Genomic DNA, 21586 nt, shown 5'->3' with positions numbered 1-21586 from the left:
CCAGCACAAACAAAGYCGAGCCGTCACGATCTGAATTCAGACGCACTAATGTTGGTTTCAGGATCTCCCTTGCATTCGACTTGAAAATAAAATGCAAGCAAAAAAGGCAAATTGCTGAAACAGGAATTTACCTTTCARTGTTTAAAAATGTTACTTTACATGAAGTTTAGCAGCTCTCTTCTATACAAACAGAATTGCTGTGGATTTCTCTAGCTCCTTATATCTTACCACAATTCTCCTCAGCCAAACTAAAAGAAGAGAACCTTCATCAAGGAATTCCAGTAAAGTCCTAGGAGAGAAGCCTCTCACAGTGAAGAAATGCTATTCTTTTTCCCCAACCTCCACTAAAGCATAGCAGATAGCACTTCTTCTCCTTTCCCCTCCTCTTCCACGTCCCCAATGTCATATTCACACGCACAAAGGACACTGGTACATCACTTCCCATTACAAATCTTGCTCCTGCCCTCCTTTTCCAGAGACTAGCAAACAGGCAGCTCAAATCAGCTATCACTAAACGCAATACGGCCAAAACAGTCAATGGCGAGCACAAAGCCTTYGAGAGCGTTTCGTGGAAGAGCAACCTGGTGTGCCAGGTGCTGGAGAGAAGCTGCCTCAATTTGCCTTAAGAGACCCTGACGCGATTACCAATGTTACAGGCGGGAATTTATTTTCCTTGCCACAGTTAGTTTGGAGCTACCTGTTGAAATCAACAGTCACGTTCTTATGAAAGGGAAACCCAGGGAGGTGAATAACGGGAGTTCACAGTTACCGGAGTTTCCCAGCTGGCACGCAGCTGTGCGAACGCCAGTGCCAAACCCAGGGAGGGGAAGGAGTCCGGGCTGGCGACGAAGGCAGACCCGAGCTTCTGCACAGCCGTCACCCAGCCTCCGAGCACTTCCCTAGAAGCCGAAGGAGCGCTGGTGCCCCTTTTTAAAGAACTGGCTGGCTTGGGTGCAGGGCTGCCAAGGCAAAACACCCTCCTCGGCAGCCGTAAAGCCGCGTCCCTTCGTCAAACAGCAGGCAGTATCTGTACGAGCGGTCCCATTAAGAAAGTCGCAAGTGCCGCGGTTCATTTTCCCCAACAATCAATATTAAATTGTGCGCACTTAAAAGCAGCAAGGCACTTGACTGACAGTTTAACAAGCAAGCTGACAGAGGCATGACAGCTTCTATACAGCACACCTCCGCTGCCTTGTTTGTAAGGTTGATGGCCCCATCTTTCTTTTCCAGCTATTACATTCACTCATGAATTATGCAGAGTTGATTTAATAGACCTCAACCCTCCAGGAAAGAGCACTAGAGTGATAGTCTGTCTCTTGGCAAACACCATCAGCCTGGTCCCTTCACAGCTGTTTTATTTAGAGAACTGTAAGTGTATGCTGTCCTGTAAAAACAGAGAGAAGACGCAGCCTCCCAGCCCACACAGGCAGTGCAAATATCATAGATGTGACTTGCGTGACAAGACAGAATAAGGCGGTGGTTACTATGGATCAGAGTCACAATCTTTATAGAAAAAGATGGAGATGAACAATCTCACTCAGCAGTGAATCAGAGCCTCCACAGCCAAGCTGTTTGTTCCATCGTAACAGCCATTCTTGCCCTAAAAGAGTTGGCAGTCGAGATGAAAGTCAGCTTTGATTTTATTTTTACTTGCGTACAGGCCTGAAGCTAGTAGCAGTCTTTTCCCCCTCAGTTTTGGGCACTGTACAAGAGAGGCTCAGACTTGGGCGAGCTAACAACTTTAGGTCTACTGAAACTTCAAAGATTGCCTCTCAGAGAGTAATAATCTGCTCAAGCACCGGAATTCTGCTGCCAGGAATCAGGACCATGTGATGTTAGCCTGACCTCCCCCCGAAAAGGCAAGTATCACCAGGGCAGTCTCCATCCTGAGGGATTCAGGAATATATGAGAGCTCCTCACAGGGAGTGCTCTGACAGGCAAACTCCGCATTCAAGGGCAGAAGTCCAAAGTGCAGGGCTCCTTAAGCGAGGCTTCCTGAAGTAAAGGCAAGGTACAACGTGAACTGCTTCTGACTTGCATGCAAGTTTGCTGAGGGTGTAACAACATCGCAGAGTTCCCTGTTAATCGTAATCTGGGATGATGGGACCATTTGTACACTAAAGGGGGAAGGAAAATCCACAAAAACAAACCTCACCTTAGGCAGGCACAGAAGTCCCTACAATGAACAGATCCTTAGTAGGAACGCTGGTGGAGCACAGCTCAGAACTGCAGAGAAGGAAACGCCCACCGTGCGCACCCTTGCAAGATGCGGGACAGGAGCGAAGGAAGAGGGGAAAGGAGAGACTGCAACATCAAACTGTTCTGCAGACCCACACGGGGGTTGAGGTAGACCATCAGGCTTTCATCAAACATTTTGAACTGAATAACTGAAGTTGTTACTGTTCCAGTTCAGATTCAACCAAGATTTCAAAGCAACAGCTCTGAGTTAATTATCTCTCACTTTCAGAATGAAAAACAAGCAAACTACAGTTAAAACCAGTTAAAACCTGAAGAGACAGGTTTGATCTCACTTGCACATCCCTTTCACTTCAAAACTTGGAAAATGTGACATGAAAATCAATGAAACATGATGATTCCACAGCTTTGCAAGATCATTTTTATAGCAAGACATTATTCTGAAGAATTCAAGTATTTACAGAACCTGAAATGAGGAAACCCCTTTTATTATTCAAGAAGGTGAATATCAAACTCATTAGCAGCCCAAAAAGTATGTACATAATAAAATAGTCTCTTATATTATATTATCTTACAAGCAAACATGATGCAGGCCAGAGGTATATAGTAAGTTCACCAGCAGTAGATTATGGCTCCACTGAGCTAGTGATCAACAGACCCTAGAAAAAAGTCCTGGTACTCAGTAACTTACAGTCTAGATATTCTCATCATTTCTCCRTGATCATTAATTTCTTACTAGACAGCCGCACACGCTATAAAGCAATCTTAAAATCCACCTGCCCAAGAAACACGATCATAACCATATCTTAAAACAAACCTTTTTGGGAGCGGGATTTTGGAGGTTCTGTAGCCACCGGCAATGAAGAAACCTGAAAAGATAGAAGAAGATCGTTAAATACACCAGGCAGAGGTTCTTGAAGAAATATTCCACAAAATAATCAGAAAGGACAACTGGCAAATCCCCAAAAGAGGGCATAAAAATAGCAACATCTCTGCTAGACAAACTCTGCCCTACCAAGCGCTAATCTTTCCTAGCCATAGCGACGTAGAGATTTCTGTTCACTGTGTAGATTAAATAAACCCACTCATTTTAGAGTACTTTCCTGTTTTATAGGTTCACTGATATTTATTAGGATTCTAGAAAGTGATCGTTACATTTTAAAAACCAAAATCTCAAGCATTTAAAATGCTATTTAAAAATCGTAATAAATGCTTTTGACATTTTCCTGTATAAAATATTCATAATTACAACAAAGTGGTTCCCGGGGAAAGAGAATGAAGAGAATGGATAGTCTCTGTACTGACTGTAACTGAGAGACATTTGCTTCAGGAAATTCAATTTTACAGTTCACATCAAAATGATTTTTGGGTCATCACTGATCGGATTTGTTTTGGGGTGAGATGACCTAATTCAATATGCAGCATTCTGCCTTTTCTTGATGAAGAAATAAATACTGTGGGAGGTCACCCATTCACGAGAAAGAGGCAAGTGCCCTTCTCCTAGCGCGCTGCCTGAAAGCAGGTGCATTCTCAATGTATTTGATCACTTCTAACACCCACTCCCACTGTTTTCGACAACAAGCTGAATTACTCCGCCTTAGTGAAGCTGCGGTCTTTTTACAGAAACCGAATATATATTTTAGAATATGGGGAGCAAAACCAAGGCACACGTAGGCCAGACTTTTGCCCCTGAATACAGCCAAAAAGAAGCACTTTCAGAAAGCCATCAGCGCCTGTACGCGAGTGAGCATAGCAAAGTCCCGTTCCATGGAAGGCAACAAACCTCAGCCTACAAATACTGCCCAAAGCAGATCTCACGGACAAGCAGGTAACTAGTCCATGGAAGAAAGATGCATTTTATACAGCTCACGGCATCCTTTTGCTTGTCCTTAGAACTCAGGCTGTCTAGTCAGCAAAAACAAGCATTCACAGAAGAGAGAACACGATTACACAAGGGGATCTTCTCTTTCTCTGTCCTCCAGTTCTCACGGTGGAAGAGGCATCCCTCACTCCACTTCCCCACGCTGTGCAGGATTTTATAGACCTGTGTCACCTCTCCCCTCCTTAATAAACAATTTTTCATGCTGGAGAGCCAGTCTACCTAGTCATTCCTTGCAATGTTTGAGGAATGTTTTCTAGCTCCACTCCCCCACACCTTTTTTTTTTTTTTTAAATGAGGTTGGGAAGAGCAGAACTGCGTACAATATCCAAGACATGGGAATACCCCTGAGGCATACAGCAGCGTAGAGACTTTTGTCGGTTTTGTTTCCTCACGATTTCTAACATTTTATTTGTTCTTTTGATTGCTAATGAGAAATGCAGAGTTGATATTTTTGCAGAAACACCCAACTCCAGGATCGTGTTCCTAAGCAGCAATACCCAGCTAAGAGCCCATCATTTTTTGACATACTGCTTTTTTTTTTTTTAGCTTACACACATCACTGCCATTCTATGCCCTGTCACTCAACACTGTTAGATTTCTCTGTAGTTTCTCATAGTTATTTCTCACCTTTATTATCCTGAATAATTTACTAGTCATCCTTTTGTCCAGATCATTTGTAGATACACCAAACACAGTGCCTGTACAGATCCTTGTAAGACCCCACTGATGACCTCTCCCCACCACAAAAATGAGCATTTATTCCTTCCCTCTGCACCTCACCTTTTAATAAGATATTTATCCATGAGAGCACTTCTCTTACTCCAAGACCATTTAGTTTCTTGAAGAGCTTTTGACAATAAGGAATCAAATTGCATGATACTGCCTGCTCAGCAGGGGGAATGAAGACAATTTTGCAAGAGCCCTGAGACATGGAAGAAAGTGATCTGTGTGTACTTAAAGAAAGGCTTGGATTCAGTGAGAGAACCCACTATGACATTTACATAACATTTAATATATATTTTATAGTCAGTACAATAAGTGTATAATAATGAACACAGAGTAAATGTACTCCATCACACCCATCACACATTCTTAAACTTCCCTTTTAGGTCTTAATACAGGTCTCCTCAAGGAATTTCATACTATATTAATGCCTGAATACAAGTTTCTCCAATCCTGCTTGATCCGACAACGTCATTGGCAGGGCTGAACTAGCAAACTAGCAATCGGTCATTACAGATGCCCTGGGGGCAGCGAGGGAAAGCAAGGCTACAGGTGACAAGGCTGCATTTAGCCCAGTGAAAGTTAGAAGAAGACTCAAGTTTCCGTTATGCTTTGGTTGCTCAACGTCCAAAGATAACAACTCATTTTTTAAGAACAGCTCCGAAATAAAATTCAGAACACGAACATAAATCGTTCGACCCCTTCCTCTCCCGCACCGGTTTCAGAGCCGTAGCAGCCGCACTAAGGCGGCGCAGGGGCTCCCTCGGGCAGCCCCGCGGCTCCCGCCCGCTCTCCCGCGCCGCACAGCTCTCGCCAGGGGCGGGCGGACGGCGAAACGGCGCCAGGCCCCGCAGCGCCTCCGCCGCCCGCCTTCCCGCGGGAGCCGAGCCGGCCCCAGGGGAGGCCCGCGCGGCCCCAGCGACAGCGGGAGCAGCGGAGACCCAAACCCAGGCCCCGGCCCGGCCCGCGCCCGCACCCCCGGGCCGGGTCCCTCACCGGCTCGGCCTGCAGCTCCGCCATGGCGTCCGGCCGCGCGAAGCTCCCCGTTGCCACGGTTACCGGCCGACCCGGAAGAGCTTCCGGCAGCGGGGGCAGGGAGAACCATAGAGGAGGCGAGCGTAGCGGAAGTGAGTTGCCAAACCGGCACCTGCCGCGGCCGACGGGAAGACGGCGGCGGGAACCCCGGGGCCTCGCCCGCCCGCGCCCCCTGGTGGAGGGGGAGGGGCGGCCCCGTGATGGCGGCGGGGMCCGGCCCGGCCCGGCTCGGCCGCAGGAAATAGCGGCTCCAGTCTTTCCTCGGCCGGAGACAGCGGCCGGCGGGCGGGCGCGGCTCCCACCCTACCCAGCGTGTCCGCGGGCCCGGGCAGCCAGCCAGGCCCCGCGGAGGAGGCCGCACCCGGCCCCGGGGACAGCGCTCGCCTCCGTGTTTCCCTGCCGCGGCCTTTGGTTTTCCTTGCCCAAGAGCCGGAGCGACGCCGAAGGCTGTGAAACCCTCAGGCAGCGTTTCCTTGGGGAGGACAGAGCCCGGCTGCTCTCCCTGAGAGGAAACCCCCCTCTCCCCCAGCAAGCGCCTGGGAAAGCGTGGGCTCCCAAGGGGCAGCTCCTGCTGGCCCTGGTGCCGGGGCCTTCCCTGACACCTCAGGGCGCCCATCCCTGCCGCCTCGGGGCGCCCATCCCCGCCGTCACGCCTGGTGGCCACGGCATCCCTGCTTTTCCTGGGGCAGGATCTCAGCAGGAGCTTGCGTGGACAAGCTGCGCCCAGCGCTGCGGCAAGGGAAAGTACCTTCAGGATGCCAGAGCGGTTTGCTATGAAAAAAACCAAAGTAACTAATGAAATAATAAAATAAAAGTTTATTAGGAATGCTTTCTCTCCCTGTTTATCTTTAACATGGAACAGTCCAGCAGATTACAATGAAATTGTCTAAAGAACAGTTACTTCCCCAGCACAAGGTGGTCTCTATGAGAGGACTGAAGGGCGAGGAGGCTTCAGGTCGCTCCCCCCTCTGATTGCGTCCCCACCCCAGTGCCTGGCAGCAGCACCCTGGGCAGCTGAAAGGAGCTCTGCAAGAAGAGCGTCAGGGCTCTACTCGTCTCTTAAAACACAAATAACTTCCTAGGGTACGGCTGCGCTAGAACATTTTAGGGCTATATGCATTGAAAGTTAAGTCACTACCTACAGAGCATAAACACCAGAGCCTCAAGAGCCCCTAGCGGTCAGAGGGAGCTTTTTTTACACTATATTTTACACTAGCTCAGTCCTTTGTTAGACATGGAGACCCATTTAATCTTTTGAATGCGACCATCAAGCAACCAATCCATCAGTGCATCCGGCTCGCAAGCGTATCCCTGCGAAAGAGCAGGGCCCTTCCACAACCTGCCACGCTCCGCTCAGGATCTGCCATGGCGTGGGCAAGGAGGACCCTGCAGGAAGAGCTGCACCCCTCCCGGCTGGTGTTACTGGTGACAAAATCATTTCACACACACAGAATTCCCGTGGGAGTAGTTAAAAGCTGGACTAAAGGAACAGTGACAGATTGCTTCCACAGAGCTAACTAGCACAAGGTGGTTTTAATCATAATTATCTTAAGTAAGGTCTGTCAACAGCCATCAAGACTCAAGACAACACTGAGCAGGTTTCCTTTCATGATTAGCAGCCAGTCAGAGCCTGTCCTTTGCATTCAGATATGCAGTTCAGGGGACACCGAATCAATAAAAATCCCAACAAGCGGAATCCGTTCTTCCAGCCACCTGCCCTGGCTAGCCACCACGCTTCCCATCAGCTCCAGAGGAGCACACTGTTTCAGAAAGCATTTTAACATCTGAAAGAGGCTTTGGATGGGAGGGTTTTGTGAGCAGCTCGGAGTAGCCACCCGCTGCCGGCCTGACGCCGACGAAAGGCCTTTACCAGCATCGCTGTGGGGTACAGCAGCATCCCGGCAGAGCAGAGCAGAGCGCGCCCCTCACGCGCAGCCCTGCTTCATCCCACCCCTCGCCCTCGGCGGTCTGCGAGAGAGAAGCGCACAGCAACCTGCACACGTGCAGATATTCTCAAATGCGATTCCCAGGGGCAAATGAGCCATTGTGGGGGAAGCTGAGTGCGAAAGCAGATACCGAGGCACAAAACTACATGTCTGGAGGTGTCGGTATTCATCCAACTGCTCCTCTGCGAATGCAAGTGAGCTGAAGTGACTCAGGTGCCAGCTGAAAACAGCAGGTCACRTTACAGACCTGCTTGTGATCTGCTTTTTCTAATTCACCCCTTTTCAATTTGTCCCCCTTTAACATTGGCAGAAAGCTTTTAGGACACTAGCCTGGCGAAAAATACCACAGAAGGAATTCCTATACAGGAGTAAATTTAATAAAACCACCACCAATTGTTTACTTTAACATAGCTCTTGTTACAGAAATCATAAAAATGGACTCAGTAGCTAACTCATTAGTTCTTTCCCCTTTTAACTGAAAAAAAATCCCCCACTGATTTCAATTTCTACTGCACTAGATGGAGTGTTAAATATTTGCCAGGACAGTATGCCCAATAATTGAGCCCAAAACAAACACAAAGACAATTTCATCATCTTTCCTTTTCAATGTTACGACTTGTTATAATGTAAGTGAAACTTAACAGCAAGGAACGTTCCATTCGACAGATGAAAGGGCGAGGGAGAGGAGATCCACAGCTGCAATCTTTCAATAGTCTTTCAAGAAGTGGTGCAAAATACCCCTCCTTTTCCTGCCTCGGAATAAAAAAAAGGAAAAAAAAAAAGCCTAAACACACACTTCCTATAGGTTCAGAGCGCGTGTCCTGCGTGCATGGGTGGGAACAGCTGAGTTTGAATTGGGCAGGTAAAGCGGTATCAATCTGGGGAAAAAGGCAAAGCATCCTGAATCACGATGTACATTCATCACTAATGCAATGCACACGGGGTTAATGAGTGTCAGGAGCTGGAAGTGAGCAGAGGGGTCCGTTGCCAGCAATGGATACGCACAAAACCACGGAGGCCATGGACATAAAGGAACCGCAGGAAGAGGAGAAACCCAACTTCTCTGGTAAAAGCCCTCAAAAAAGTCACTACACCAGCACACGCTTCCCCCACCCCAYCCCAGGGAAAACAAAACAAAAACAAAAATAATCAAACTGAAAGAAAATGCACAGCAAATAGACATAATCTTGAAGATTTTTAAAGAATAAATATTTTTTTGTAATTAAACATTATGCAAACACGTGCCACGCTTGCTCTTTGTCCATGCATATGCGCTATATACAACTTTGAAAAATACTGTGTTGTCCTCTTTTTGTTTTAAAAGTCATATACAAAGTTTTTTTCCTTGCTGCGTACCCCCCTCCTCCCCTCCCCAAGAATCACCTTTACAATGAGCCAATCGACATTCATTCATGTACTTGGGTGGCAGAGAGGAGGAGGGGGGAAGGGAGAGACATCCCCCCTTACCAAAGTACATCAAAATGGCTGGTTTGGACATGAAAAGCAGTGTCAAGAAACTGGTTTAAATTTCATCTGTACTACACACAGGAAAAGAAAGATAGAAAAGAAAAAGGAGTCGGCTTGGAGAATGAAGCTACGTTACAAGTTAAAGTTGGAGGGTTTTTTTTAGTGCGTCTGTCACACTCTTATTGGCCGCCTAGAATACTGTTGTACAATGGTTTATCTACCTTTTTATTACAATATAATTTACTTAAAGTTTCTGTTAACAAAACAGAATCCCGGTACTACAGACCAGCGGTGTAATAGGCGTAGTGCCTTGTGTGTGTATTTTGTTTTAATCGCATGAGCACTCTAGATGGTAAAGTTTTCAGAGTTCATTTTATGCAGGGCCAGTCTCAGTCCTCAATGTACTCCCACAGGTCCTTCTCATAGCCTTCATGCACATGCTGCAACAAAACCCTTCGTCGACTCTCGCAGTATCTGCAGCAAAGGGGACAGCACAGAAGAGACAGGTTAGGAAGCACGGCTTATTCTGTGCATCAAGTTATGCGAACCTAAATTACGCCTCACTTTCGAAAGAGGAGATCCCCTGAGAAGGGCTCTGTATGTGTAGCCAGTTAACAGCACTAATTAAGACTTCAGTTACTCCAGTTGCTAAGTCAAGGTCCCTGGCTGGAAAAAACATCATGCAAATCTTGAGTTTCCCATGCAAAAAGATCCCCAAAGCCTGTATAGCCGAGAACTCTTAATTTCCATTAATAACCAAAAAAATGGAGAAATAGCAGCTGCAATTTGTAAGAGCCAGAGCACAGGTTAGGGGTGACACCCGAAACGGGATGAAGGTCTCAACGTGCACCACTGCCGACTCACCGAGCCACGTCAAAACAAGCAAACCCAGCAGCTAGCTGGGCAGAACCTCGGGGCTGCCGACCCAGTTTGAATCGCCTCCAAAATCCCAGCAGAGGTGGAAGCAGTCAAGCTTTGACAGCTGGCTACAGAAAGGGTCCTGGCCTAGTCGGCGTTCAAATTTTACCTCACGCAGCAACTGCTGGGCCTCTGAGAAGGGCACTGTGCCCTGCAAGGTCTTCTCATCTACACTCCCTCAAACAGACAAAGCCGCAAATTAAACTGATCCCAGAGTTAGGTACAGTCCTACCAGGATCAATGATACTGAGGAAAAGTGATATCATGGGAACATATCAAAAGCTGCCATGTTCATTTCAGGTGCGTTAGCCAACTAAAAAGATAAAAGCAGAGAAATGTTTAAAGTAGTCAGGTTCCAAGAGCAAATCAGAAATAAGCAGCAGGCATTTCTGGATTAAACCCCTTGCAGCRGTGATGCCAAATAGGATATCATCTTCGGGCACACCGGGGACAGGCCACATCCTATCGGCTGCTCCCGAGGCCCCAGGTGCAGGCACGTAGCTGCCTCGGCAGTGCGCAGACAGCACCCTACCGCTAGTGCCGCAAGCTGAGCCCGTTCAGTTCGGGTCAGAGCAACGTGCTCTAACGTGAGAAACCAGAACTGAGGAGATGACTGCTGAGTCACCAGGTCCTCCTGGGAGGCCGGTTCAGTCTCTGGGCACGTGTATCTGCCAGGGTGGCATCTGAGGGGCTTTCGCAGCTGGAACGCTGCCTTCTCAGCAACAGCAAACACCCTGCCTCTCCCCGAAGCCAGGTGCACAGCAGAGGCACAGGAGGAATCTCTGAGCATATTGCAGGAGACTTGAGCAGAAGGCGATCCTTGATCACAACACATTAACATGTGGGCATGAGTGTGAAAAGTGTATCACGGCAGCCTGAACTCGGAAGCATCTCACTTTAAGTTGCACTCCTAATACTGTTAATGTTCAGGATCGGATCGGATTGACTGCTTTATCTGAATAAAACCATTCTGGCTCTTCTCATCGCTATCAGCTGTTGCAACATAAAACATCATACACAAAGTCCCACTGATTTTATGAAGCATGTGATGGGGAACATGCACAGTAACCGCTTTCCCAAACTTCAGTTGTTTGCTGTTGGTGGGGTTTAATCCTGTTTTCTGGAAATGGCATGAACTTCACAAGCTAAGAGATCAAAACAGCTGAAACCAAATTAGCTCGGTGGTCGTTACTGCAATTTCCCAGAGTTCTTTAAAACCCATCTGCCCCCCTTGACAACACCGTTGGTCCCAATCTCGCATCAATATACTGTAACCAGCACGTGAAGTGCACTCCGCAGGATATGATTAAGACATGACTGAACTCGTTAATTAGGGACCTGCGCAGGCTTGACAGATGCATACTTTCATCCCAGAAACATGCAGGCAGGTTTGGGATACTATGTCTCAGGCAGTTCAAGCCATATTAGGTTTTAATTTGTTCTCGATAGTTGTTACCATCCCTAGAAGAACATCCAGTTTCACAGGGCTTAAGCAAACAGCAACATGAGCCGAGATCCCAACTTAATGGCAGGCTAAAAGTTACAAAATGTCTCAGAGGAGAAGGTCCAATAGAGTTGTCCAGTCCTAGCTGCAGGCCCACTGCAGGTAGTGACTATTTCCACACCCCAGAGAATCCCTTAGCCACTAAAGCTCATTTTACTTTGGCAGTGGGCTTTTTTCTTTTTCCCCAAGTTAGACATAACGAATTAGTGACTCTGGCAAAATGCCTCAAAAATGCAACCCATAATCCTGTGACTCATCCATGTTTACAACTTTGTATTTTTCCACTGTGCAGAAGTGATTCCCTAGGACTGGAAGACGCATGTGTGGCATGCGTGTCACCTGGGCCCCAGTTCTTCAGTTCTTTTCCACAGTTGAGAGCAGGTTGCTCTCTCCCTTTCTCTTTGGCACAGCTCCTCTCCTATACCTACATTTGCTCAGGGGACAGACTGGATAAATGGACCCAATACACACTGCACCGTTGAAAGAAAACAGCTGATCACTGTCTTATGGCAACACATCCTAGGCAAAAATTGACAGTGGGGAACAACAAAGTTGCTCCTTGTTCTTCTGTCTTGGTCCTGGCCGCTCCCAGGGGCTCCTCCTGCGTAAGGGCAGTAACCAGAAGCAACGGCTCTTCACACACAAGCCTTTTCCATTACAGGCTTGAATCTTCTGGCTACTGCTCAGTGGAGCAGATATAAGGCAGAGGTGGGAGCCTCCCTCGGAGGGTATCACCTCCCCGAGGGCTGGTCCCAGCCGGGGCACGTAACAGTGCTGCCAGCATCTGCACGGGGGCTTCACTGCTGATGATCTCAGGGGCTGGCACGCGACACTACYGCTGCTCTCAGATGCCCAGGGACTGGCTGCTGATCTCAATGTATGGCAGAAGGCCAAAAGCAAACAGCTTCCCAGAAACGTGACTCTGGAGAAATCTATAACCTGGCAAGTACACATGCCACTACGAATCACATGGGATGGCAAATACAGGTGCTAGAACAGCTTTGAGATAGATGATTCAGAAACAAACCTGTACTTATCCTGTACTTTCTGCTTTATGTCTTGCAGCGAATCTTGGGATATATCTCGCTCAAGGTACCCAGAAAGCACCTCTGTAGCATTCTCTAAGTCTGCTTGGTTATTCTGTAAAGAAAAAGAACACCGGGGTTTTTTTTATTTGTTTTTTTCCCCAGAAGAGACTTTTCTACAATTCAAATGAAAACTAATACTGGAATAAAAAGCAGGATGAGATCTAAAAAATCTCATTTACTCACTCAAGTAACCTGCTCTGAGCATCAGAATTGAAAAAGCAGAAATTTCTTCATTCAATCGGAAGAGAATCTGCATATCTACCACAAGGTCTTACGTCTTCCTTGATCTGCAACACCCTAGCAAGCCTACACAAACCCTTCCCTCACTATTTGTAGAGCGTGGTACAAGCCAATTTGTCTTCCATTCTTTTCCTTGCCTATTTAATTTTTCCCAGCATTAGCAAAGACTTTACTGACTCCTGGTGCATGCCCACCAGCATCAGGGCACAGCTTTGACTACTGCTCAGTAGTTCTGCGCACCATTTGCTGAGCGTGCAGCACAGAAGCATTTGGCTTGGGTTCTGCACAAACACTGGTGAAGGATGGTTTTAATCATAAATAGCCAATACAATTTCACCTTTAAAGCAGATTGGACTTCCACGTTTAGACCTTCAAGTGTTATTTTACTGATAGTAACCCTGGGTGGGGGGGAAGGGGAAGCAACACCAGGGAAAGACAAAAATGCCAGAGTTGAGCTTTAACACATTCTTCACCAGTTCAAGCCATCAACCTCGATCCCTTTTTTGTTTCACAACACACCAACTTTTAATTCTGCTTTCTCCTTCTCCAAAAGGCAATGCTGCATAATGCCCAACAGGGCCTCTAATTTTTGCCCAGCAGAATACCAAGACCAATCCACTTCTGTACAATCGTAGGACAACAGCTTCTCCAAGCATTACATCCCTATTTCACTGTAAACTTTGTAATCTCAGTTCCTGAAAAGCTTGTTTTCTCCTACCTCAAAGATAATGGACTGATTATTCTTTTTGAGGTAGAAGGCAAAGACGTAAGTGTACATGAGTGTGGCACGACACTGGCAGAGGACGTCGACTGCTTTCTTCAGGAACTGCACCTCGATCCACGACATATTGTGCTGCTGCATCTCCTCCATTTTCTGCTTCACCTGAGCATAGAGCTTGTGCTCGAAGCGCAGGCTCTGCATGTGGTTCATATAGCGGTTGCAGTAGAACAGGTACCTCTGCAGGGCTGCTCTGGATCGCTGTGTTAATTCCCATTAGGGAAAAAAGAGAACAAATAGTTAAAACAAAGTAATGACTGCAAGAGAAGTAAACCCTTCACGAGGCTCTTCCTGCCCCTGAGAACGAGCTTCCTTTCCAACGGTGTTTCCTCTCCTCTCACACTGGCCAGATTCAGATGGCGCCACTTTGCACAGCACTGTTAACCCCGATAGCGTGCAGAAACAAGAGGCCAGACCTGCTGCAGCTCACTACCACGCAGGGAACTTCCTGGCACAGCTCTGCCATTCTCATTCCCAGCCTTGAAAATAAGTAGAATCACGCTGCTAAAGTCTGATTGGTTTTATTTTCAGCCTCCCATCTCCAATTACAGGACATAAATGCTTCCGGTGTCGTGACAAACAGTAAGAAGCAGCTTTTCTTTTTTTCAGCTTATAAGGAATTCTAAGTAAAAAATGATCGTGCTTGTATTAAGAGGGCAACCCTAGGTTGCCTAGGCCACGCTGATTACAGAGCAGGGGAAAGATGCCATGTGTTAAGTAGTACAAGAGAACCAAGATGACTCAGTACACAGCCATTAATCTTATTTTCTTTTCACTAACAGATCAGCTGAAAAAATGACGACATGTGCACGGTTAAACTTGTACAGCATGGATGCACAAAATCTCAATCCAAGTCACACCTATCTGCCAGAGAAGGGGCTGCTGGAAATGTTTTGGGTTTTGGCTATCACAGCACTTTGACAAAGGTGCAGGATATGGACTGCTGCAACCTGCAGCACACAGCATGCAAGCCCTCCCCATTAAAAGGGTTTTGCCTGTGCTATCCATATTCACAAAACAGTTTAATGCAACTGCAACTTCACCCACAATTTCTACTTATGTCAGGCTTCCAAGAACTGTTATTGGAACAACTGAAGTCTATTATATTTACATTCAGAAGGTATGTCGTGCTTAAAAGCACCTCAGGATTAGCATCAAGAACTTTGCAGTAAAGAGCATTTTACAAGGGACCTCGGGGTTGATGCCTTAGACCCACAGCATTACGATGACTTCATGTGAAGAGCTGTTATAAAACAGGCAAGACAGCATGACAGATAACAACTGAGTTAATGTGTTCTTTAAATTGKGTTAAAGTGACTTTGAACATTTTCTTTGGCACAAAGCAAGAGTCCAAAGCTGCTGCGGAACTTAACTGCCTTCTGGATTTCTGCCCAAATCCAGGAAATTCCGCAGGGCTGATTTATAGGTTTATGGAAAGCCCGAAAGCATGCCACAGGATCGGTGATCTCCCTTACCCACCAAAGGTTATGGACTCACCTCCTGTGCATCCCTTGCTGCCTTTGCATCATCCTCGTTGTAGCGATTACAGTTGTACCTGTAATGGGGAGAGCGAATCCACAGATTTTAGTGCAAACGGATGCTGTGGGCATTACCACTTCCTTGCCTTCCAGCAAGGCATAGTCCCAAACTCACCAGGCAGATCCATGGGGCTCCCAGGGGCCCAGGCACACCCAGCAGAACTCAGCTTTGCAGTTCTGGTTCCGACAGACCATGTGATTGCAGCCCCCATCCTTCTCGATGGTCACGTGGCATTTCGGGCATTCCTGGTAACAGGGCACGGATTACCGTTAACATGGAAAGCAAGACATGATTTGGAAAATGGAAGAGCGGGACACCTAACCGTCTTACGAACTTAGAAGGGTCCCCACAGCAGTAAGGAATCGCATGTCAAGTGAAAGGCATGATTTACTTTGTCCCTTTGATCATCAAGATCCTTTTCCAAGCCAGACCTTAAAATACTTCCAAACTCAGAACAGCTGGGTAGCAACCCCCCCCCCCAAAACAACAAACAAACAACACCACCACCACAACCCAAGGAATAACTCATTTTATATATGTAGCTACCATACATTCCTAGTGGTACACTGGATGGGTGATTTTATGACCGTCTCCAAAATTACAGTAGCACTGATGGTCCATAACAGCCCAGGGGAAGGCATCTGTCTTTCTTCACAGTCAAGTATTTGGTCCATTTCAGCACAAACTTAAAGCATAACTGTGTGCTGATATCATGCTGTTATCAATCTGAGACACCTGCAGTTGTAAAATGTCATCTAAAAAGTATCTGAAAACTCACAACAGAAGTTTATTGTGCTTCAAAGAAGCTTCTGTCAACTAAAAAGACACTTCTCCTGGGGCATTTCCACGTTTGTTGTCAGGCTCCTCTTTTCCTCTTCATGTGACACCTCACTGAAGACTCTTCTACAAGAGCCCACGTGGGGCTTCCTTTTTTAGGTATGAAGTCTTCGCCGAGTGTGAGGATATCAAAGAGCAGCACTGCACACGGAAACTATTCTCCAAAGCTCTCCCTAACACCAATATCATTCTCATGCACCTGCAGCATGCGGCCATTTCATAACTTGATATTCAGCTGGATACCCCATGTAGAACATCAAAAAAATAAGTATTCCCCTAGTACCCCAATAAGCACACAAAGCTGAAATGGCAAAAACAGCCTAAGCTGACTCTACTAGCAAAGGAAGCCAGTCCAACACCCTTCTACCACTTGTTCCTGTCCCTGTGGCACCTCTCTTGCACCAACAACCCAAAGCACAGAGTGAGTGCAGCTGCACCAAACCTGGGCCAAAGAACTCAAGGTTAAACGAACCAACAAGTACAGAAAATGCATTTTAGCACAGATCAGTTCTCAGTCCAGCTCACCACACAGCCACGCAAGGAAGGGGCAAGCAAAGCACCTTCCAAAAGGAACAGCAGTTTATACAAATGTGAAGTTTTTGCAAAAACCACAGTTTTATCTACAAGGTGATACTCAACACAAGCCAAAGAACTGGTAGAACTCAGTAATCCTCCCTTATAAAGCCAGCTGCAGCTCTTGTGCCAGAAGAATACAAAATACCCCACCTCCAATTAGGAGCACGTCTTTACCTTTTACTTTGCAGAGAAGAAATCAAGAGTACAATACCAGCATTCAATACACACATACACCCACTGAAGAAAGAAACCAACATTCTCTACCAGTATATAACTGCTGCTTTTACAATCCAGCATACTGTACTGCATCTACTCCAAGTACCCCAGGTATCATCATAAGATACATTTTCATACAAGTTTTAGTATTTGTAATATAAAAAGTTGTAGAATTTGCACACCAAGAAATATTCAGAAATAGCTCAGGAGGTGCAAAAGACCAGTGTGGTCTCCAGATGTCAGACACAGCCTTTCTCACTGGGAGTAGGGTTGGAGGTTTGCAGTAAGGCAAAGCAGGTTATGAGGGAAAAGTGACAAGGGGGAAGAAGTAAACATGAGAAACTGTGGCCTCTTTTTGGCCAAGTGTTAATTTAAAAAAAAGTTCTTTCAGCTACTTTTGCTTCCTGGTGACTGCAAATTTGCAAACCTGAAGTAATGAAAACCAAGTCTCACTGCAGCCACCTGACCTGACTTTGAAGTTAGCCTTGCTTTGAGCCAAGGAGCTGAACAAGAGGACACCCAGGGGTCCCTCCCAACCCAAAACATTTCACAATTCTCCCCAGCTACAGCAGAGAGATCCACTTGAGTACTAGCATCATTTGTTTCTCTTCGAAGTCTTACTTTGGTCCAACTGCCTGCTCCTGAAGAAGAAGGGTTAAGGACTGGGCAGAAACGAGTGACATCCTACACAACCAGCTAGGTTTTCCTGAGCAAAGGTCTAGTCCTTCCTTTCAAAGAAGCCGGTACGCTTACTGCGCCTGTCTGGAGAGCACTGCCCTCCAGCATTCCCTCCCAGCTATTCAGCCAGGAGATGACGGCAGCGCTCCCGTCCTACCTACCCGTTGCAAGCCGACACTCCCTAGGGCTCGTCTTGAGTAAGAGGGCCAAATCTCAGTTTCAAACCAGAAAACTGGGCTGGTCTTGTAAATAAGATTCCCCAGATCTGCAACCAAACTACTCTAGAAGTTTGATGAATGTTTCTTTCTGCAGTCACCCCTCCCCTTCTGTCCTCATGCTTTGCTAGTACACTGCATGCTAGCTGGCTGGTTATTCCTTCTGGTTCAGGGTTTTTTGGCTGGGTTGGTTACTCTGATCAGTTCTTCAAGCAGCAAGCAAGCACACAAGGGGATGGATTCAGCCTGCTCTGCTTTCCTCCCCACCACACAGCATTTCTCCAACTACAAACGGAGTAAATGAAGCAGAGTAGCTCCCTTGAAGGCCACTCAGGCAGACAACACCAGTCAGAGASACAACATCAAGATGTTCCGCTGGGTTCTCTACAGGATGGTTATCCAGCTAGGTAAGGTTGTTCCCAAATAGTCAATCTAGTTTTGTGAACTTTGGAGTTAAAAATGATCTCTCCTTCCAATGCAGTGCCCAGTACAATAACTACTTTCCTTTCCCAAGCAGCCCTCCTCTCTTCCCCAATCCTGCACAAAAACATCAGGGTTTAAATTTAAGTTTATCACATCAATACCCTTCTCAACTGTGTGGGTAGATCACAGCTTGGTTAGCTCATCAACTAGGGTGTGTTTTCCATGCAAGAGTGTCATTGCATCCCTTTCACGCACTATGTTTCAGCTCTGCTGTCACTCAAACACTGATCCTGGGGAACACAGTCACGAATGGTTTTCCAAGAGAAGATGGTGGCAGCAGAGTTGCGCAGTTTCTTTTAAACACGTCTCATCTGATTAGATGCCTACATTTGTCTCCCCCACCAGAAGACACAGCTAAATCAAAAAACAGCTGGAGTGATCACTCCTGCTCAGGAAAATCCCACAACTGGAATAATGGAGAAGTAGTGCCCAGACAACCTGCCCACCTGGAGAGGCACAGTGGGACACTTCCACGCCACTTGTGGGGCCATCATCATCTGCAGCAACGTTCAGTTATGAGCACTGAAATTCTGCCTTCGTGTATTTCAGGACAAAACTAAGCTCTTCAGTGTCTCAAAACTGAATGGTGATTACAGCTTCTAGGCAGCACTGGGATGCAAACGAGAACAAAAAGACCCTAATTACAGCCCTTGCATTAAAGGGAATGCCATTCTTTTGAAATTTCTGTACTCCAGCAAGCAAAGCACAAGGAAGACAGATTACTCAGTAAACTATACAGACCCATGAAGTTGTGTAAAAGTACATAAGTCAACTATTACTAAAGACTAAGAAAAAGCCATGAGAAGAACATATTAAAGAAACGCTGAATATCAGCAGGAAAAAAAAAGTAGCAACTATTCAAACCACTAACGTAGTAACTAAGAGGGATTTATAGATTAAGGAGGATAGGGAAGAAAGATTTTATTGAGAATTATGGCCATGCAAACAACATAATAGCCAGCAAATCAAATTACTAAATGAGTAGATTATTCTGTACATTATCTATCAGGCCACAATGCAGAAGTGACCTCATTAACATTGTTCCACTCCAAACAAATCGCTGTTGTGCTTACACACTGCGCTTTGAAACAAAAGCCCGGGCAAACCTGGCAAAAGAGAACAATCCCTATTTTGTCATAAAAGGCTGCGTGTACACAAAACACCTTAAACCTCAGCTGTTGTTCTATGAATAGAAGGATAAAACAGAAACACTTTTGTGTTTCAGGGCAGGTGAAACAGCTTAGTCCTCTCCGGGACTCCCAGAGACAACCGGGGTACACCAGCGTAGCAGCCATATTCACAGTGATGCCTTCACCTACACCCTGCCCTAAACTGAAGCTAGGTCTGAAACTGAACTCAGCTACAGTTACTGCAAAATAGTATACAGAGACAACACCTAGAATCATTGAGCAAAAGGGGATATTTCAAGCATTCGCTCATCTGAAAGGAAAGATGGCAGCTCCGCATCTTGGGAAAGTCACCGTTCACGGTTCTGGCCCTGAACTGCAGCGGTGAGAAACAGAGCAAAGCTGAGTGCTGGAGGATCTACTGGGATGCCAGAATCTCCATGTGTTAGAACAAGCGTAGTACTTTCAGAGAGTACGGAGGGAATACACGTTCAGACATTCAAAAGGGACCTGAAAAGGCACAGAACTGGGTTCATGCCGTTCCGTCTTGCTTTGAGGGGTAAAATGCCCAATAGCTTTTGTTATTTTTGGGAGGGGGGAGAATCGATCTGCTTGTTCTGTACAGCAGACGTTCAAGTCCTGTCTAGCCTGGAAGATAATGAGATGGTGACATGCCAGGAGCCAAAAATGGTAAAGCAGATGCATTTTTAGTATCAGATGAGCAACTTTCATTAACACCAATTTAACTTCAACAGAAAACACTGCCTTGGGTGAAGACAGGCACAGTTAAGATCCCATATCCCTTTCCTTCTTTCTTTAGAATTCAAAGATGCAGAAAGATTAACATCGCTGAAACTCAGGTTTGAAACCGTTTTTTCATTTTCTTCTCCTTTTAGGCTCCTTTCTGGCAGCCCTGATGCACCTTAAGAAAACCAAAAATAAATGCACAAATCCAAGTTTTCTGGTTTTGAGGGTTTGGGTCCCCCCTCCCCAATCCTTTGAAAGTCCACTTAACAGAAGTAACCGATGTGCGCGGTTTCTTTACTCAAAGCCACATGAAGCCAATGACACCAGAAATCTGCCCAGTTTATTTCAAGAAGAAAGGAACAAGTTACAAACCAGGTATGCACAACAAACCGAGAAACGAAGCAGCATGCAAAGCCCTGAACTATTCAACCCTTCCCTAAAAGAAAGATCGAGAATTAAAGTCTTGATGCAGAACTTGTATTGGCTTATCCCAAATTTAAACCGATTTAGTGAAACTGAATTCACATACTCAGAAGTAGCTTATTTTAGGTCAAAGACCATCTACTCCACTGTCTGTTCCAAAAACTGTTTTCTACAAGCAGGAAAAGAAATCTAGCACAGCGATCTCCCAAGTGCAAGTAAATGAACCTGAAATAAATTTTTTCTCTTATACAGGAGACCACAAAGTCACTACTCAAATCTCACCGTATTTCATTCAGACAGCTCTATATAATTCATCAAAAAAATGTATCACAGCACTCTGGTTTGTTGGGTTTCACTTTTCTATCCTCTCATACAGCAATTGCCTCGTTTTCCTTTCCTAGGCTGTCTCAGGGCAAGCTGGAACAAATTTACCTCATTCTCCTGTTGCAAAGGATTACCAAGAGTTCAAGCACACGTTCCAGGAAGACTGGTATTTTTCTCCTACATCTTGATCCCGGTAAGATAGGAAATTTTCCTCCCTGAACACAGGCCCCATGGGACAAGACTGCAGCTCAGTGTCACACTCGGAGGACTAGAGAAAGCATTTTGGAGAAGCTAGAACCTGCTGGGAACGGCAGCAGCAACGGAAACGTGGCAGCAATGACAAGTGAATTACTTGGAAAAGGGCTTTCCCACTGCAAATGGGGATTTGAAGTCCGATGGGATTCAGTTCCCGTCTAGGTGCTTTTGGATCAATCAAACACAGTTTTAGGGCTCGGACTTGCATGCACTGAAGCAAATAGCTGTGGGGGCAAAAGCCTGCCCTCCCCAAACATGACCGACCTGCTTTGCTGCTAGAAGCAGTGCAGAGAGACAGAGAGAGGAAGGACAGACATGCCTGCACCTCAGCTGGGCAATTCACAGCCCAGTGCATTGCTACAGCCTCATGCTACGGCAGGAAAGGATTC

General features: G+C 46.3%; 2 protein-coding genes across 16 annotated transcripts in view; both read right to left on the bottom strand.

Annotated features, from left to right (window-relative positions):
- The window catches only part of BBS4 (Bardet-Biedl syndrome 4), a 45386-nt gene extending 39521 nt beyond the window's left edge, over positions 1-5865 (bottom strand). For 3 of the 9 annotated variants that reach the window (XR_003253913.1, XM_026068338.1, XM_026068347.1), the window contains exons 1-2: positions 5798-5865; positions 3014-3065 (exon numbers count right to left, since the gene is read on the bottom strand). Coding sequence is in view for 1 of the 9 variants with exons in the window: in XM_026068338.1 (XP_025924123.1) it covers positions 3014-3065; positions 5798-5821 (76 nt within the window). In the remaining 8 variants the exon portion in view is untranslated. Of the gene's footprint in view, positions 1-3013; positions 3066-5797 lie in introns of those variants that run through there. The other 6 variants (XM_026068341.1, XM_026068339.1, XM_026068344.1 and 3 more) reach the window with 4 other exon arrangements.
- Positions 5866-7350: 1485 nt separating this feature from the next.
- Positions 7351-21586, bottom strand: part of ARIH1 (ariadne RBR E3 ubiquitin protein ligase 1) — a 64670-nt gene continuing 50434 nt past the window's right edge. For 5 of the 7 annotated variants that reach the window (XM_026068183.1, XM_026068186.1, XM_026068185.1 and 2 more), the window contains exons 10-14: positions 15431-15561; positions 15275-15332; positions 13718-13990; positions 12699-12811; positions 9287-9723 (exon numbers count right to left, since the gene is read on the bottom strand). In XM_026068183.1, the coding sequence (XP_025923968.1) occupies positions 9639-9723; positions 12699-12811; positions 13718-13990; positions 15275-15332; positions 15431-15561 (660 nt within the window). In that variant the 3' untranslated portion in view covers positions 9287-9638. Of the gene's footprint in view, positions 9724-12698; positions 12812-13717; positions 13991-15274; positions 15333-15430; positions 15562-21586 lie in introns of all 7 variants that reach the window. The other 2 variants (XM_026068182.1, XM_026068184.1) reach the window with 2 other exon arrangements.

Source organism: Apteryx rowi, unplaced genomic scaffold (assembly GCF_003343035.1).
Source record: "Apteryx rowi isolate R43461 unplaced genomic scaffold, aptRow1 scaffold_27, whole genome shotgun sequence".
Lineage (NCBI taxonomy): Eukaryota > Metazoa > Chordata > Aves > Apterygiformes > Apterygidae > Apteryx > Apteryx rowi.
The sequence above is the reverse complement of the archived record's forward strand: the minus strand, read 5'-3'. Positions and strand labels throughout refer to the sequence as shown.